Here is a 17,409-nt window from a genome sequence, read left to right as displayed (position 1 = left end):
AATAATAATAATGAGAATCAAAAAAGAATCATGGTTTTGTCACAAGTTAAGATGCATCAAAAAGTGCTCTCTGTAAACCGTCTCCTGTTTAATGCAGGGAGCAGGACCATGCTGCAGTTTATACCTGCTTCAACGCTCCTCGTGCCTGTCAGTCACCGCGCCACCGTCCAATCGCAGCGCACGTGAGCCCGTGACTCCTCCCCAGTGTATAATTGAAGTTTCTTTAGTTTCTCCGGCGGAGCCTGCACGCAGTATTGTCCGGTCCGTGGAGGGATTAAATACACAACCGCGGGACCATGTTTTCCAGGAGCCTGAATGTGTGTGTGAGCCTGTGTTTGTGGATTATCGCGTTAACGAGCCCGGGGAGTGTGTCCGCGAGGAAGCAGGACGACTCTTTCTTCACTGCCAGTATTTACCGAGCGAGATGCGCCTCGAGATGCCTCAGTCTGCACATCACTCGCATCTCTGCTTTCTTCAAGCACTCACAGGTAGGGGAGAGGGCATGTGGTCCATCACTCGGAAAGTTCTGGAAATGTGCTGAAAATTGAGAAATAAACGCTGCTTCCAAGCGACAGTGAATACACATGTTGGGGAGACGATTCTTCCTTCATGAGTCAAACCTGTTTCTCCATTGTAAGGAGACAGCAGCAGATCACCAGTGGAGCTGAATTACTTTCTCAGTTCTGTTTTCTGGAGGAAATGATCTCTGACATGAATACTGGAGAAAAATGAAAACACCAGTTGCAGATACAGACACCTATGTGATGGCTTGAGTTGCTTGCAAAGTTGTCACCCTGTCTAGTTGCTAGATGTGTAGATTTCTGTAACACTCCAGGAGGTTCAGGATGTCTGTTAGTGGAGCCAATTTCCATTCATCATTTGCCACACTAAGAAATAAGATACTCCTTCTAGCATAAAGGAGAAGAGCTTTAACACTGTTATTTTTCTGCTGCCTGTTTTTTTTATGAATGCATCCTTATTCTCTTCAAAGGAAAAAAGCAGACCAGTCCCCAAAAACATGTTGCATGCTGCAGCTGTAAGCTGACTATAAATTAGCCGTATCCCTCTTTTGATTTGGTATGTGGTGTCAGAAGTTGTTTTTCACCCTCCACTGGACACCCTGTTCCCCTCCCAGGACTCCTGAATAAAAAGGCTCTGGTCACTGATCCTTCTCCCCTTTGCTCCCTTTCACCAGCTATCTATCTGGTGACCGCCTTTAGACTCACTTCATTTGCATTTGCAAGGCTTGTCTTCTCCCAAAGGTGCATTAATGAATCCCTAATTGTTTGGAAACACTGTGAGGCAAGTTAAATTTGTAATTGGGTATAATTAATCAGCAGAGGGCATTCCTTGTTGAGTCGTCAACAATTAACTTTCCTTTGAAAGCACTTATTGATCTGTTCTAAATGCACCTTTTGTGGTTAATTGAAGGTATTTTTCTAAAGTGAATGAACATCTTGGTTGAGGGGATTGATGCTGTTAGCTGCATTAAACAGATAATAGCAGCACTGTGCATGCAGATTAAGAATGGTGTTGAGTCAAGGCTTTGTTCAAGAGATTGAAGCAGAATATTACAAACTTTGGGATTTGAATAAATCACGAGCTGACTGAGATGTCTGGTAAGTGATGGAGGTCTCACCTTTAATATACTGCTGATAGTGGATATAATTGAGTGCAGAGCCTGAGAGTCTGAGGCTGCCTGGCTCTCAGCGAGGGGAGGTGTTTGTCCAAAGAGAAAAGCATTTTTGTGGCTGGTGATAAGCAAAGGTTGCTCGAGTGTGTGCGCACGTCCAAGAATAGAAAAGGCAATTGTTGACAATCTGCGAGGAGTGTCTTATGCACAGCCCTTTCATGTGAAAATGGGGGGTCTGGTCAGCTGCAAAAACATATGGCCCCCACCCTCCCCCCTCCTCCTCCCTGCCCTCTACCCCCTGGCCCTGCCAATAAATGCCAGCATCACACCTCATAGGCATGCAGAGGATATACACTGAGCTACCGATCCTGTGCTCAGCAGAGGTCACCTTCCTGCTAAACGCCGGTGCCCAATTGTGCTAAATGTGATAAGCTCTAATGTGCTGTTGCCACAACACTGGAGCATGCTCACTCAGCACAACCTACAGGTGGATCTGCTTCCTCTGCCAGATCTTATTACAGCTCCGCGCTCCGCTCCGATGATTGAGACGACAGACCTCTTAATTCAACTCGGACATCCTTCAGGGGTCATTTAATACTTGATAGAAAAAGCCAAGAGAGCCAGAAAGAACTGCTTGGATGTGACTTTTTAAAAACTTTTTACTGTGTCTACTTAATATCTCGTAATCTATATGGACCATTACTTATTTTGGTTACCCAACAAGAGAAACCGTCCTCTTAATATGTTCGACAGCTGGAATTAGAGACCCTGTTTTTCATATCAGCTTTAATATGATCATTGTGTGAACACTGAAGAACTTAGCACTTGCAGATGTTGTGAACACCCACGCGTCTTTTCCTTTCAAGTGGCTGAATCAAGAAGACAAATCAGGGATTTTGTTCTAATTGACGCAATTATGAAAGAGTGTGAAATGGAAAGAAGCACAGAGTCGCAGAGTTGGGAAACCCAAGGGCAGTTTATTAGTTGTCAGATTTATTACAGCTGTGGATTTATTGTCGCAATAGTATTTCCAAATACAGATTTATTGACATTTTACTCCACATTTGGGGGACTTGTCACCCCTCTTCGATAGACAGAGGGCAACACCCAGCCGTAAATATTAGCTTCGGACACTCTGAAATATTAAGAGCGAGCTGGGACCCCTGTGCAATCATGTAGTCTGAAAGCATCAGTCTTGTAGTGGATTATTTATGTGGAGACGTGTGAAGCCAAAAACAAGGTGTGTCCATGAGGTCTTGTTATTACAGTCAAAGCAATAAAAACTCAACATTTTTAAATCCACTCATTCATTTCTAATGTGCTGTGCTGCAACGTCTGAGCATCTTAACTGAGAGATTTGTGCTCCGAGCGAGGGGAAGAAAAAACATTGGAAAGTAGTTTTTCCGTGTCCCCCTTGTTTTCGCCTTTGATATTAAATAACCTGCGGTGGAATCAAACCGCAGCCAGCGCTCGTCTCATGTGTGGAGTTTTTCATTAGTGAAGACAGCAGATGAATAGGGGTCTATGTAGCTTGGCCTCACCTCCCTGTAAATGCTTTTAAACCATGACAGTCCTGTCTGTAAAATCACAGCCTTCCTCTGCTGCTACACCCTTTTAGCTACCTTGACAAATAGCCTTCATTCCTAAGTGGGGACAACTTTACAGCGACGCTGTTTGAGATCTGTGGAACACCCTTTTATGTTAACATTGGATACCAGTGGAGCACATTAGCTCACTTTCAGAGCGCCTGTCAAATAATTCATAAAAAGTGAATTATTAATGAGCAGGATGACCACACAGTCGCACCCACTCAAGTCAGAGCCTAAATCTTCAGGCTCTTTATTATAGCGCTGCATGTTCACCCTTTAAGGATCAGTTATTTTGGTGTAGCCTGAGGACCTCTTGGCTGTTAAAGGACACACAGAGACACCCGTCTGTCCTTTGAAGTACTGCATCCTGTTCACAAATGTAAGGTCTCAAAGCAGCAGCAGGAGTTTGATGCTGAAAATCATGCAGAGCAGACTGAATACAGCAGAAAATCCGCTCACTTGTGTAAACTGAGATCTATTTTATCCAAATCAGAGCCTCGCAGGAAACAAAAGATTCCCACTTTCAAAAGGTGGAACGCTATCCTCGGAGATAAAAGGGGTTTTGTCCGTGTTCCTCTCAGTTGTCTAGACAATACAACACGCCCCCGGCCACCTGCTCTGCCTTCTCAGCTGACAACAGCCATAATGTATCTGTGTGATAAACCCCCTGTTTACACGACTCCCAACAAAAGCAGCGACTTCACCTCCGCCGCTCACTCCAACGCCGCTGTCTGGTCCCGTCCTCCTCGACCTGGGTCACACAGGAAGATATCTGGAAAGCGTTCATTCAACCGAGTCCTTGACAGTCCTCAGCACTGCATTATGTTCAGCCTGCAGAGGAATGTCACGGTGAGTCAGAGGGATGAAGTCCTGACCTATAATTATTCCCCCGTTGGTCCCTGACATGGTGGGGTCAGGCCTGGACAGCTGGGGCAACATCCTGCTGAGCGTCTCTGCTGCAGGGATGCTGTCACACAGCAAAATTAGCTCCTTGTGGATCCGGCCCTGTCGCTGATGATGGATGGGTGAAGAAAGGTGTCAAAAAAAACAGGATTGATGATTTAGGACACGGTCTAGAGTTGTGACAATCTGTATAAATTACCCCATGAAGATGGCTGCCAGTGTAAATGTCAAGGTTTTATTTACAGTGTGTCAACAGCGCAGGCTTTGGCTTGGTCGGATATTTTAAAAGTCACTAAGCATGCACTGAAAGGGTTTTAATCATTTGATACAGTACAGCTTGATGTACCCAAGAGGATAAAATCATATTTTAATCAAATTTTGGCCAAAAGCAAAGAAGGTTTCTATTACCCAAAAAAGGTCAGACAACGTTCTGATGCTCATTCAGGTCCTCAGCCAACTCAGCGCTCATTTCCACTTTCATTTGGTACCAAATGAAACAACTCTAAGTCTCCTCGGCGCCCACTCTGATGTATTTTTCATCCTTATCTGCACTTTTTTTGTACGTTGAGGTGATTCTCCTAAGACATGACCAAACAATCATGGATTCCTTTGAAGCCATTGGACCATTATCCTTGACACTAAAAGCAAAGCACTCACTGGTACTGGATGTCAAATTAAACCCTTTAATGATAAGTTCTTTCCCAAGGTCTCATGGGAAATTTCTTCTGGATTACATGGTGGGAAAAGGCTTTGAACTTGACATTGAACTTAAACAGACTTTTTTGCCTTCAGACCCCTAAAGTTTGGCTGGATCCTATGTTTCATTGCTTTCATTAGGAAGCGCAGGGACATCCAAAAGAGAGGCTCGGATTCAGGTCATTGACTAAAATGAGTTCATTAACTCAGTAAGAAACCTCTAATTTGTTATTTATGAAGATGTGTGGATGTAATGATTTTTTAGTATCAGATTTAACTTGTAGTGCCAAATCTATTTGAGTAATCACCTGACTTTGTAGCCTTAAAATAGCTTTTTGTGTTTCAGTCCTGACTTCCATAGTGCTGTTTCAGGCTGTTTAAAGCCTAAAAGTTGTGATTGCAACATGTTACATCATATAAAGTAAAAGACAAAGAAGTAAGCTAACTGAAAGCCAACTGTTGAAGAGTGAGGTATTTCACTAAGGAGTTGGAGGTGACCAAAAACGAGCTACAATAAGTAGTCAATTTGCACAAAGAACCTTAAATTGAGCAGAAACTACTACTTTTGGTAATTTCGCTTCATGCATGTAAGGAAAATTATAAAATCATCCTCATTGTTCTGCTTTTAGCCTGTTTCCCTATCTGCTCACTGAGGAGTTGGAGGAGACCAAAAATGAGCCTTAAGAGGAGTGAATTTTGCGATTAGATGATCACTTCCTGCAATTTCATTTCAGTGCAACTAAAAAATGAAGTCTCAAAATCTCCAACTTGTTTTCCATCTGCAGGTGTCCATGAGTTTTGTTGTCACAGGTTTAAAGTATTGACCTGAGTGCCCTTGCTTAGTATGCACATCACATTAGGTGATAGCAGCTCTTTAATGTTTATCAACTTGTCATTTATTCTAAAGCACTAGCCTTGCACTCGCCTCCCAAACACAATTATGTTTGCAGAGAACGACAGCATAATTCGTCGCCCTATTAGGATTCAGGAAATGACCACTTGCACAAGCCATTTACCCCACCGGTCCTTCGCTCCATATTTACACACAGAGGGTTTGGAAATACACGGCACCACTGGGACCAAATGTTTGCCTCGTTGGATCACAGAAGGTGGCACTTCCCCAGCAATTAGAGGAAATTGGCAGTATCTGCAGTCTGCACAGGAGTGCTGACATCAGTTCCCGCCTCGGTGACCTTGGGGACGTGTGTTGAAAGATCAAACAAGACGTCAGAAAGAGCTGAGGTCACCATGTGCGGCTGAAACTGACCAGAGGTTTGCCCCGGCCCTGGTGCTGGTGACCCCTCTTCCAGCTTGGGTTACACGCACTCAGCACACGAAGTAGGCTCCGGATCAGCACTTTCTCTCCTCAAAAAGGCCGAGATGTTGTCTCTGTATCCATTTGACAAACTGATTGGTGCTCCTCTGATCGATAATGGTGTTTTTCTCCTCTCTTTTTACAGAATAATGGATCCTTGGTGTGGTGCCAGAATCACAAGCAGTGCTCCAAGGTAACGTGTTTTCATAATCTATCATGTCTGAGACGCACGCCACATACATGCCTCATTATCAGCGGCTAATCTAACATAAAGTGCACGAGTCACGACAGGACTTGTTTTGTCATGCCTGCAGGAATCTTTGTGAAAGCATTTGATGTAGACGAAGAAGACAAAAAGCTTTTCTTTCATCTTCATAATAGATTGCTTCTGCTTTTATGAAACTCATTTGTAAATGAGATATAATGAAATGCAATTTGCAAAAGGTTAAACGTCTGTTGATTTATGAAAAGCAAAACATGTTTTCCTCTTCTTGTCATTTGGAATTTCACTCGAATGCAATTCAGTACGTCTCCCTCAGGGCTTGTTTGTGTTTCTTGTGCTCTGTCCTAACCACGGTTGATTCAAAGCTGGTGTCGACAGCTGCCCTGAAAAGATGGCGCTGACATAGTCTATCTGACCCTCCTGGAGCTGCTGACAAGACCCTCAGAGAGGTGCTGTATGGACTGTAGACAGAGAGGAGCTCGAATAAGAAGGATGATACGCTGGAGGAGCCAGGTCATGAGAAGAAATGTGAGCAATGCTCTCTGTAGCTGTCAGAAGCTCTCATTTCCTCAAATACAGACCGTGAAAGCAGGATTCAATCCTTTTAGCCCTTAAGGGCTCAAAATAGGACGCAGACAAAACAAATTCATCACAGAGAATCCTGTCATCCAGGTTTGACAAATCAGCTGTGTGTTTGTGGTTTTCTCCCTTTAGAATGAACAGACTTTAGTGCTCATGTTGACAAATTGAGCCAATCGCAGCACTGAAATGATTAATTGGAAATTCGGAGAAGAACGGTTGCGTTTTTTCCTCGTGCGTACTTAACACAGCCTCACATTCGGGTGTACAAATTAATCACAATCAGTGTCTTGTATCAACTGCTTCAACAAAATAACTCGTGTGTTTGATTTCTAAACTCCCTCTTTGAATTTCAAATTGTTTCCTTGGCAATTTGCATCTGCCTGGGATACAGCGGAGCTATTGTGCTCCGTGCTTTCTGTCACATCTGCATAAGTATGGGTTATTTCCTCTCTCCTGCGTGGCGGTTATTCACAACATGTTGATTCGTCACATTACTGAGTGCGTCCTAATCCTTTTGATCATTCTTAGCGGTTGAGTTTAAGTCCTACATGTGGTTTTTGAAGCATCTTGAAGCAAAACAAAATCCGCTCACAGCTCATCTCATCATCACTACAACTAAGATTCCGATTGGAAATATGTCATCCAAGCTCTGATAAATCTCCTCTGACAAGTTTAAAGTGCATTAGAGGCTCTAAATAAGGCAACCCCGCTTTGTTTTCCCCCCATAAAGCTCTAAAACTTGTTCTCTCCTTTCCACTGTGATGGCCAACATTGCCTTTTGGCTCCACTCGCCCTCCGGTCTTTCAGCAGAGTTTTATGTTTTAGAAAAGACTTTTTGCTGGCTGTGAGTCTGATCCCAGCATACTGTTCCCATAATCAACCAGCTGAAACTCTTCAAATGTCCAAAAACTTTGCAATGGACTTCTTGTTCTCCTCGCTATAACAAGCATGTCACTTAACACTTCTTTATCCGGCTTGTAAGCTGTAAATAAATGTGGCTGGATTTGATGTAAGCCCTTAAAAATAATGATATGTTTGTGTTGCCGCTGTGTAACGGTGGTGCTGGGCCAGTCTGTCAGTCAAGAGCTCTTTGAATTTAATTAACTTAATTGTATCCTAGGTTTTAGTTGAGCCATTCACAGCGCCTCTAAGGGGACGCTGCCGAGGTCTCATTTGTGGGCAGAAGTCAATATTTTGGAAGCAAACATCCACACACTTCACATCCCCGTGAATGACTCCAGCACACACACTTGAGACCTGTTTGCAGAGTGTCAAAACACAGGGCTATTGTGGCCGCTCTAACAATCGCACCATGCTGTACAGTGGCTCCCCGTGAATGGCTCTACAGCCGCTGATTAGCCTCTTCACTTCATCAACAGCTCACACTCAAACAGAGAGACAAAGGCAGTGGCTCCTGGGGAGTGTGTGAGGGCAGAAGGCCTGTCCACCCAGAGCTCTGGTAAAGAGCCTCCCAGCCCCCTGACTGTGAGGGAAAATGCGAGGACGGTCTGCCTAATAATTTAGACAAAGATGCTGTGACCTCGTCCATCTGTCTGCATTTTCAGAAATCAAAGCCTCCTGTTGCCATTTGCAATGAGAAAGTCAACCCGGTCATTGCGTCTGCAATGACCAGAGTCAGCCCAGCTTTCAGTGTCCCCATTGTGATGGTAATTAACCTGCTTGCCCTCTCTGCAGAGCGGAGCGAGGTGGCATTTGGAGAGCTGGGGAGTCATTATAATGCCATAACAGTGGACCAGCAGACATTCAGCTGGGGGACGCCGAGGGAACAGACAACAGCAGCATTTCTATGAGCTTTTGTCATTTTGCTTCCCTACTGTTAGAGCCTGAGAAGTTTGGATCCGCTCCCTGAAAGTTTTCTAAACTCCAGGGTGTTCTTCTTTTTCTGCCGCAGCAGAGAAAATAGATTTTGTGTGTGAATGTGTGTGTGAGAGAAGGAGCGCAGCCGAGCCAGCCAAGGAGCTTTCCACATTCAGAGCGGGGCTGATATTAGCAACGGGTTTGCTTTTCCCCATGGGTGTGATCCAGGCTCCAAATCAAATGCTAGGATTGACTTAAAGGCAGCTAAATGTCGGGCTGAAACAAGGCAGCGTGCTTCATTACTCAAACTTCTCTTTGGGGGTGGAGGGAAGAAAGGACATGTGCATTATGCCTGGATAAGTTGGCCTGTGAGTCATTGGACTGAGGCCATCGTGTATAAATCCTCGAGGGTGAGAGTGTCATATTTTCTTTAAAACACAGAGTGTTCTGGTCATTTTTAAAAATCAGCGTACTTCTCCCTTCACTGGGACCAACCTCTCTGTGGTTACTGAGTCTTCTGGCTTGAATGTGTACATTTCAGAGCATGCTAACATTGTCTGGCCGCCATTTGAGTCGTGATGTCTTTCAAATCCCAGGTGCCTCTTTTTCTACCAATCACACCCCGATCTGCGTCCTCCAGCTGGAGAAGAAGAAGAAGTTGGATTACATGCTCCTTTCGTCTTCACATGTTTGAGGCTTTGGAGCTGAATGAACAATCACTGGAATGCGACTATGTCTCATTCAAAAGTGTCTTTCAAAGCCCATCCTACCAACCCCCACATTTTCTCACGCCAAAATAAAACAGCCCAACTTCCCACCGGTTGATCTTCTTTCTGGGTCACTTGAACCTTTAATGTTTAATAAATAGGCAGCCTCATTTTCCAGACTATAAAAGCACATACTTTGAACAAATCACTCTCTCTTGGAGCTTTGCGAGTGTGTCAATGCAGTTTACAAGTCTTTTGTGTGGTCATCGCTGGTAGTATATTACGAGGCGCTCTGAAAAGACGTGATAAAGTGGGCGCTGGTTGGCAGTTTATGGCTGGGATTGTTAGACGGACTTCAAAGCACCTTTTGGTCATGTTGAGGCCAGACGCTGGTCTCACCTCCTCTGTGTGAGCCACATTACCGGCCCCGACACCTCAAAGCAAAACCGGACTGGAAAGCAATCCGTCAAGTGAGCACATGTCTGGGTCGACTGAGAAACAGTCCGTCCTTTAGGGTTTGATTGATTTAATTTCATACGTTTGTCGAGGAATTTCAAGGAAATCATGCGAAGAGACATCCCTGAACTTTCTTTGAGGCAGTGTGTGTGTGGGTGTGTGTGTGTGTGTGGGTGGCGGCGGAGTGTGAAGCAGGAGCTGGTCAGTCCCAGCAGGAAGGACCTGATCTGGACATGGTTGTTAAGTTTCATTGGCTAAAGGGGGGGTCGCTTCATTGGCTGCTATCTGTAGAGCTCATTATTCACATGGTGGGTGGCAGAGAATGAAAACCCCCCACAGCAGAAAAAGCAAAGACGTGGCCGCAGAAAGAGAAAGAGAAAGAGAGGGGAAGAGGAGGCTGTGGATGTGCCGTAGTGAAAGTTCACATCTGTCTGAACGCCGCTCTGAGTGATGAGCGCTCCAGGAAATCCTTCACATGGAGAAAACCCCTCACTGTCTCATACCTAACTGTGTTTTTATTGATCCAACGGAGCATGGGGGGTCTTTGATTTCCAGACATTTGTTTTCCAAGATATCAACCTTTCACAGATCGCTGGATTCCTCATGTTCTCACTGTCAGAGGAGATTTGATTCTGGCGGAGGATTAATGTAATTAAAGCAGCTGTGAAATCCTCTTTGAGCAATAATGACCGGTCACACAGACACAATCTGCTGTCATCTGAGTGTTTATTCCCAATCTGTGGATGCATTCGCTGAATATTGCAAACACAACTTTCCTGTATCGACTTGTTGAAGGATGCTGAAGTAGGAAATGATTCTGCGTGATTCATGTAGAAATATGGCGACTGAAGTAGATGTGCCAAGAGTGGCATAGACTGCAGGAAGATTAGGATGTAAGAATCTTAAAGCTGATGTACTTAGTGGAGCGGGCTTATCAATTTATTCCAGCTTCCGTCAAAGCTGCTGCAGATAAATCCCACAGATTGTGTGTGACAGTTTCAGGATGTTTGTGTGTCAAAGACTCGGTGATAGACAGCTTTTTCAACCTTTGACTCAGAGACTTATCCCCCAGCAGAGTGATATACTTTGGATTTCCAGACTGCACAGTGCTTCAGATATAAAGCGCCTCCTTCTCCTGGCTCTTCTGTTTGTTTTCTGACAAACCCAAAACTCTTCCTGCCCAGATCTGCCCTCCCTTTGTGAACTCTTTGTTCTCCGCTTTTGAAATCCATATAAAAGAGAAATCAATCATCACGTTAAGCAGATTGAACAAGTTATGACGCAGCTAATGAGGCTTCGCATTATTCCTGTGCATGTGCGCCTCAAGTGGAAGCTGCAGAGATGACCTGAGGAGGAGCTGTTAGTGGAGGCTGAGGAGGCCAAGTAGGATTAGTGAATTTCAAGTGTTTCAGAGACTCAAATAAACAAGTGGAGATAGTGTTGGAATGTGACGGCAGCCTGGGATTAGGGTGGCTTTACTCCCCTTGGACGGCGTGTCATGTTTTACATGTTGTTGGCCTACATTAAGACACAATCTGCAGGTCTGGTTTCATTTGGGATGATGGTGATTAAGATGGAGACTGCTTGAGCGGCCACTGAAAGGATGAGCTGGAGAAGGCAACATTGATTCAATCTTGTTTTGAATCTCGTCAAACTGAAGTAACCAGTATCCTCCAGACAAAAACGGAAAATTAATATGTTTTATGCAGCGCTGGTCTGACATACAAGCTCTAACACTACACACTGGCACCATCTTCCTCTAGTAAACCCCTGTACCTACCTTCAGCTGCAAAATCTGTCACCACCACTTCCTCCTCCTTTACCCCTTTTTGACAGACGTGGTGCTGGTACTAGTTCCAGGCCAGTGCCTGATTTAGTACCAGTTCTTTGTGTTTCCACTGACAAAGCACCAGTTCCAGGTGCTAATGAACTGGCGCTTGGCAGGCACCAACTCTTTGCTGGGCCAGAGCAAAGGACAGACTATAGCCGCGTTTCCACAACGTGCATTTTGCGGCGTTTCCACTGACTTATCCCAGGACAAATCCCCAAAAACCGAGACGAGCCGGCCTACTTTTTTGGGATCCTTCCATATGGGTGCCAGACTGAACTGATCCACTCTCGGGAGGTGGAGCACCATACTGCAGACAGTTGATTGGTCAAAAGAATCGTCACTTACCCCGACAGCGGCTGCATTTCTCCTGGCGGCACACAGACTTCTCTGAAACAAAGCTTGATTGCACTTTGTATCAGAGAGTTACATGAAAATCACAGAGAGGACGAAATGCTGCATGTCTTCCATCTGTGCTCTTTGTTTACTGTGTTGCGTTTTTCATCTTTGTTGGATATATCAGTTGGGTAAACTGTATTGGGCTGCTATGGCTTCACGCTATTGTTTAACAGCTGGGGCTCTCGGCATCCAGCTTACACGCCGCCCACCACGAGAGGGCACAGTTTGCTGTGGAAACACAAACGGGATCAGGCTTAACTGTACCAAACCGTGCCAAACCATACTGAACCGAACCGGACTGCTTGGTGGAAATGCGGCTAAAGTCAGGGGCCGGGGGCAGGGTTTCCATAAGCATTGTTGGCATTTCCTCCTTTAAAACTTGAAGTGAAGTCAAAATGAAGCAGCAATGCTTCAAATTTGAGCCCCTCCATTATTACTTTGTGGGCTTCTTTATGTGGCAAGTGTCCTTGGGTATACCGCCACCTATGCAGTGACATATTGACGTTTTACGGTGACACAATGTTATGGCTCCAATTTTGCTCCTTGCAGATGGAAAACAAAACCGGTTCTTAGGAAGAATGTGGCTACCTATAACGAAATAAGCACGAGCACCTGGTTGTTTTGATGGAAGAGGGGGTAGCTACGAGCCCAGAGGATGACACACCTGAGCATGTTATGTTGGTGGCTATGGATCATTTCTCCATCTGATTATTGGAGGTTTGATTCCCAGACTCTCTGAAAATTGGTCCATAGGGTCCAAACCAAAAGTTATCGTTGGCTGAGCTCTGTTCTGGTAGCCAGCAGGATCACAACTTGGTGCTAGTAGAGCTACACAGCTGCACATTAACCTCACATTGCTGACTTAACTGAGTGCAATAAAAATCTTCATGCAAGAATAAAGTTTTAACATGAAGAGATCTTCAGAATTGATTAACTGGTACAACCTCTGTTCCAGATTACTGTGATTTACTTTAAGTCAAACTTAGTTACCAGCACAGACAGCACTGACAGTTAAAATCTAAGTGTTGAGGGCAGTGAAATGACACTGTTTGAGTCTCTGGATCTTTCCTCGCAGAAGTATTCACAGTGATGGAGTGAGTACAGTAAGTCATGTTTGGTTCAGATCTGATCTAGCTCCAGAGAACAGCACAGAGGGTTTGGCTTTCCCAGGCCACGTCAGAGCCGGCCTCTTTATCATCAATCTGACCCCACATGATGGATACATCCTGTTGAGTCTAATTGTCATGAAATGTAAACTGAGCTCAGAGGTAGGTGATAACTGCGGCTCCACTTACAGCCACTGTAATTTTGACTCTTCCACAACATGAGATGCCAAAGGACCTGTAAGAGAAGGAGCCCTCACAGAGGAGGAGGAGGAGGAGGAGGAGGAGGAGGGTGGGGGGTGTCTGGGTGAAACTTCAGAGTCATTAACTATTAAGTGAACTCCGATTGCATTCCACAGCAGACAAAGCACAATCCTGGCTAAGCTGTGTGGGCTTTTTGCTCATAAATAAGGCAGGCACCTCTGATTGTGGGCTGAATGTATAATTCATGCACAGCCCCTCCTGCTCCTCCTCCTTTCTCTTCTCACTTTCTGCCGAGCTCTTCCTTTTTAGCCTCTTTGTTGTCTGCGCCCTCAACTGCATTTAAATTAATAATTAAAGTGATGCTCAAAGAATGTCTGTGACACCACCTGCTAGGTTACTCACCGTCTCTCCAGCCCCGCTTTGAGAAACAAAACAGAAAGTCTTGTACGGTATACGTTTCATCTCACCCCACAGGAGCTGGAGTGCTACAGTGTTTTAGTTGGTTGTAAACGCGGAGGAATTATGACGCTGGCAACATTTTCGGTGTGCGTAAAACACTCTGAGAAGTGGAAAATGTGTCATTACTCATGCTGAAGAAGTCTGTGCTGTTAAACTTTAAGATGATAATTTCGACTAGACGTATTCAAAACCACAGTGACATTTTTTGCATTTCTCAGGATGCTGCAGGATATTTCCTTCTCAGGCCAAAGAGGTAGAAAACAGATCTTAATAGGGATCTTTAATCTCTCTTACAGAGGGCCAAATCTACACCAAAAGCGTCCCCATGATGCTTCACCTTAAAAAAGAGGGATAAGCGATTTGGTGTAAAGGAAAGACATTAAGGATCAGAGAACTTGCTGCTCTTGCTTGCAGGTATCTGTCAGGAGAGATTACTTAAAGCTCAGGCTGTCGTTAAATGACCACTGAAGTCCTCCAGGATGCGTTACAGAGTGTTTGTGTTCCACCTCTTTACTCACCACACCCACTGTTTGTTCTACAAAGAGTAAAAACCTGCAGAAACGCTTGTCGATGATAGCACCAGGACTACAAACAGCAGTGCTTCCCACACAGGCGATACCTCGGCAGGCTGGCCAAGTTTTTCTGAGCTGCCCAAGAAAATGCTGACCTTTTTTATTCAGATATTACTAAATCAGCACGCACCATAAGTGGTTACGATGGTGTCGAGGCTCTCTCCTTCTTGAATCTGATCATTTGCAGCACCTGACACCTGCTCTAAAAGAGGGAGAATTTAAGTACTTTGCTTATACTGCTATTTAAAAGTTATCTGCAGTTAGTTTCTGCCAGTGTCCTTCTGCATTGTCTTAGTGTTGAAAAACATAACATCATCAACAACAGGTCTTCAACAAGTCTTGTTTAGGTAACATAACACTGAGAGAAACACCAGACTGTTTAATTAATGGACATAGTCTCCCCATCACCCATCTGTTTCTGAAACAGACTTTTGAAGCAGATTGGCTAAAGTGGCCTTATTGGAAGTGACAGGGGATTCGAGTACAGCTGTAGGGCGCACATGAGTCACATGAGATGTACTGTGCCTCTGATTGGGTGAGCAAATATCCTCTAAACTGGCAAGTTAGAAAAAAAAAATTGACCTCCCATACAGTGTGTGCCAATAGTGAAATCAGCGCTTTAGACAAGAGCGTTTTTTTAACCAGACTGTAAATAGGTTTAGTTCTGCCATGAAAACGACTTTTTTTTTTTGGCTTGGTGTGTGACTTCCAGTACTTCTGGAGCCAACCTCAAGCGGACACTTGAGAAACAGCAGATTTTAGCACTTCACTGCAAAAACTGAAATCTTATCAAGTGTTTTTGTCTTATTTTCAGTAGAAAATTCCTTTTTAGACTCAATATGAGCCAAATTCACATGACCAATCCAGAAAAATGTCTTGTTTTAAGTTATTTAAGTACAAAAATGAGGTCTGAATTGCTCGTAACCATTAAAAAGATCTGCCAATGGAACAAGAGAAAAGTTACTTGTATTAAGACTAGGGCTGCAGCTATCGAATATTTTAGTATTCAAGTATTCTGCTGACAATCCCATCGATTAATCGAGTAATAGGATAAAATACATTTTTGTTTAGTTAGGGCAGTTATTTTTCTAATGAAATTTTTTCTCTTTTCTGATACAGCATGTCAATAAGAGCACTTGCTTTGGTAGCTCCTAAATTTGTAAACACACTTTGACACATTTTTTGTGCCTGGTACATGTACAATGTTGCGGACCCATTTTATAGAATGACCGATTAGTCTCCAAACTCCAGAAAAGAAGCTAGATTTGTTGCTAGTTGCTATTTTGTATAAGAGGTCTGAAAACTCTCTTAATATAGCCTCAGCTCTTTTTGAAATACCACTCTTTGATCACTTTAAAATTAAACGATTCCTCGAGGTGGAGAAAATTACTCGAGTATTTTTTGTAATCGAGTACCTCGAATCATTCAAAGAATCGTTTTAGCTCTAATTAAGACATTGTTCTAGTCTCAAGGAAGTTTTCAAGCAATTTTTTCTTGTTCCATTTGCAGATTTATTTTACTGGTTACAAGCGATTCAAACCTCATTTTTGTACTCTGATAACTTGAAACAAGACATTTTTCTGGATTGATAAGTTGAAAGTGGCTCATATCGAGTATAAAATGACAATTTTTACTTTAAAAAAAAGACAAAAACCCTTGATAAGATTTCAGTTTTTTGCAGTGTTCTGCATTGTCTCATCTTCTTCCACCGGAGGTTGCCGCTTGGAGAAAACCCAATGCAAGTTCTGAGTTTATCATCTTTATAAAACACATTATTGATGAATATTGTGAAAATATGAGCAACACAAAGAAATGGGGAACAGTCGGAGGTGAAGCAGGACAAGCTTTTGCATGGTTAAAGAGGTGGTCACTTGTCGTTTTGTAGGAACCACCGCACAGAAACCAGAATCCCTGCGGTACCAAAATCTGTCCCTGTGCAGTTTGATTCTACAATATAGGGAAGTCTTTAATCCTGTAAAGTCTAACCCATCAAAAAATAGCCAGAAAAGTAGGGCTGCACGATTATCGCAATCGCAATCGCAATCGCAATCGCAATCGCAATCGCAATGTCAGCACATGCAATTACGTAATCGCAAAAGAGGATATCGCAATCGCAATTGCAATGTCAGCACATGCAATTCAGATTTTTCTCCATGATAACCAAGCAAATCTGTAGACTCATCATGACACAACCTTTTTTATTAAATCGCAAGCACAATCGCAATCGCAATATTTCCCACCTAATCGCAAATCGCACCTTTTCCCCAAATCGTGCAGCTCTACAGAAAAGTCTAACTTTTTGAAACTTAGATGTTTATCAACCCCATTAACCAAATCTACAAAAACTTTGCAACATCATCGCAGACATTTAGTGGTAAAGGAAATCATGATCATAGAAGCAGCATTAAATCCATGGTGTTGATTCTTTGTTTGAGGACACTTAAACAGAGGAGTCAAATAAACACACTTTGTCTTTCGTAGCTCTGAGTCCAGATGTTCTCCTGTGAAGCAGAGTTTGCAGAGGCTTATGTAATCCCAGCACTGAACCCCCACCTCTGCATCTGCTGCTGTATAATTTTATTCAAGCCAACCCCTCAAAATATCAGAGCACAACTTTGTAGGAATATTTAAGACGCCCTGACAAAGCACAGACTGAGCTTAAGTTGCAGGAAAAAGAACATCAACATCAGCCGGGAATAAGTCCAACAGCTCTAATATAATTAAACGTTCACCCATTTTTCTTCCTGATAAGTGTGGCAGTTAGATAAGCAGCCTTCTGCTCCATGGAAAACCTCATTTCATATTTATCAGCGAGCATGCTGCGTATAGAGTTGCAGACTCACATCTCCTGTCAGCCTGCTGTTAATCTTTGTGATCTACCTGACTGTCTGCTCGCCGCGCACCTGTGCTGATTTACAGCGC

The 17,409-nt window shown here is 43.7% G+C and overlaps 1 protein-coding gene across 1 annotated transcript in view; it reads left to right on the top strand.

Annotated features, from left to right (window-relative positions):
* Positions 1-226: 226 nt before the first annotated feature.
* Positions 227-17,409, top strand: part of anos1 (anosmin 1) — a 45,422-nt gene continuing 28,239 nt past the window's right edge. The window contains exons 1-2 of the mRNA XM_074695569.1: positions 227-488; positions 6,282-6,329. Of these exons, the coding sequence (XP_074551670.1) occupies positions 297-488; positions 6,282-6,329 (240 nt within the window). The 5' untranslated portion in view covers positions 227-296. The remainder of the gene's footprint in view (positions 489-6,281; positions 6,330-17,409) is intronic.

Source organism: Halichoeres trimaculatus, unplaced genomic scaffold (assembly GCF_033239565.1).
Source record: "Halichoeres trimaculatus isolate MK-OKI-2021-1 unplaced genomic scaffold, fHalTri1.1 fHalTri1_scaffold_19, whole genome shotgun sequence".
NCBI classification, from domain to species: domain Eukaryota; kingdom Metazoa; phylum Chordata; class Actinopteri; order Labriformes; family Labridae; genus Halichoeres; species Halichoeres trimaculatus.
This window is presented reverse-complemented; position numbering and strand designations above follow the sequence as displayed.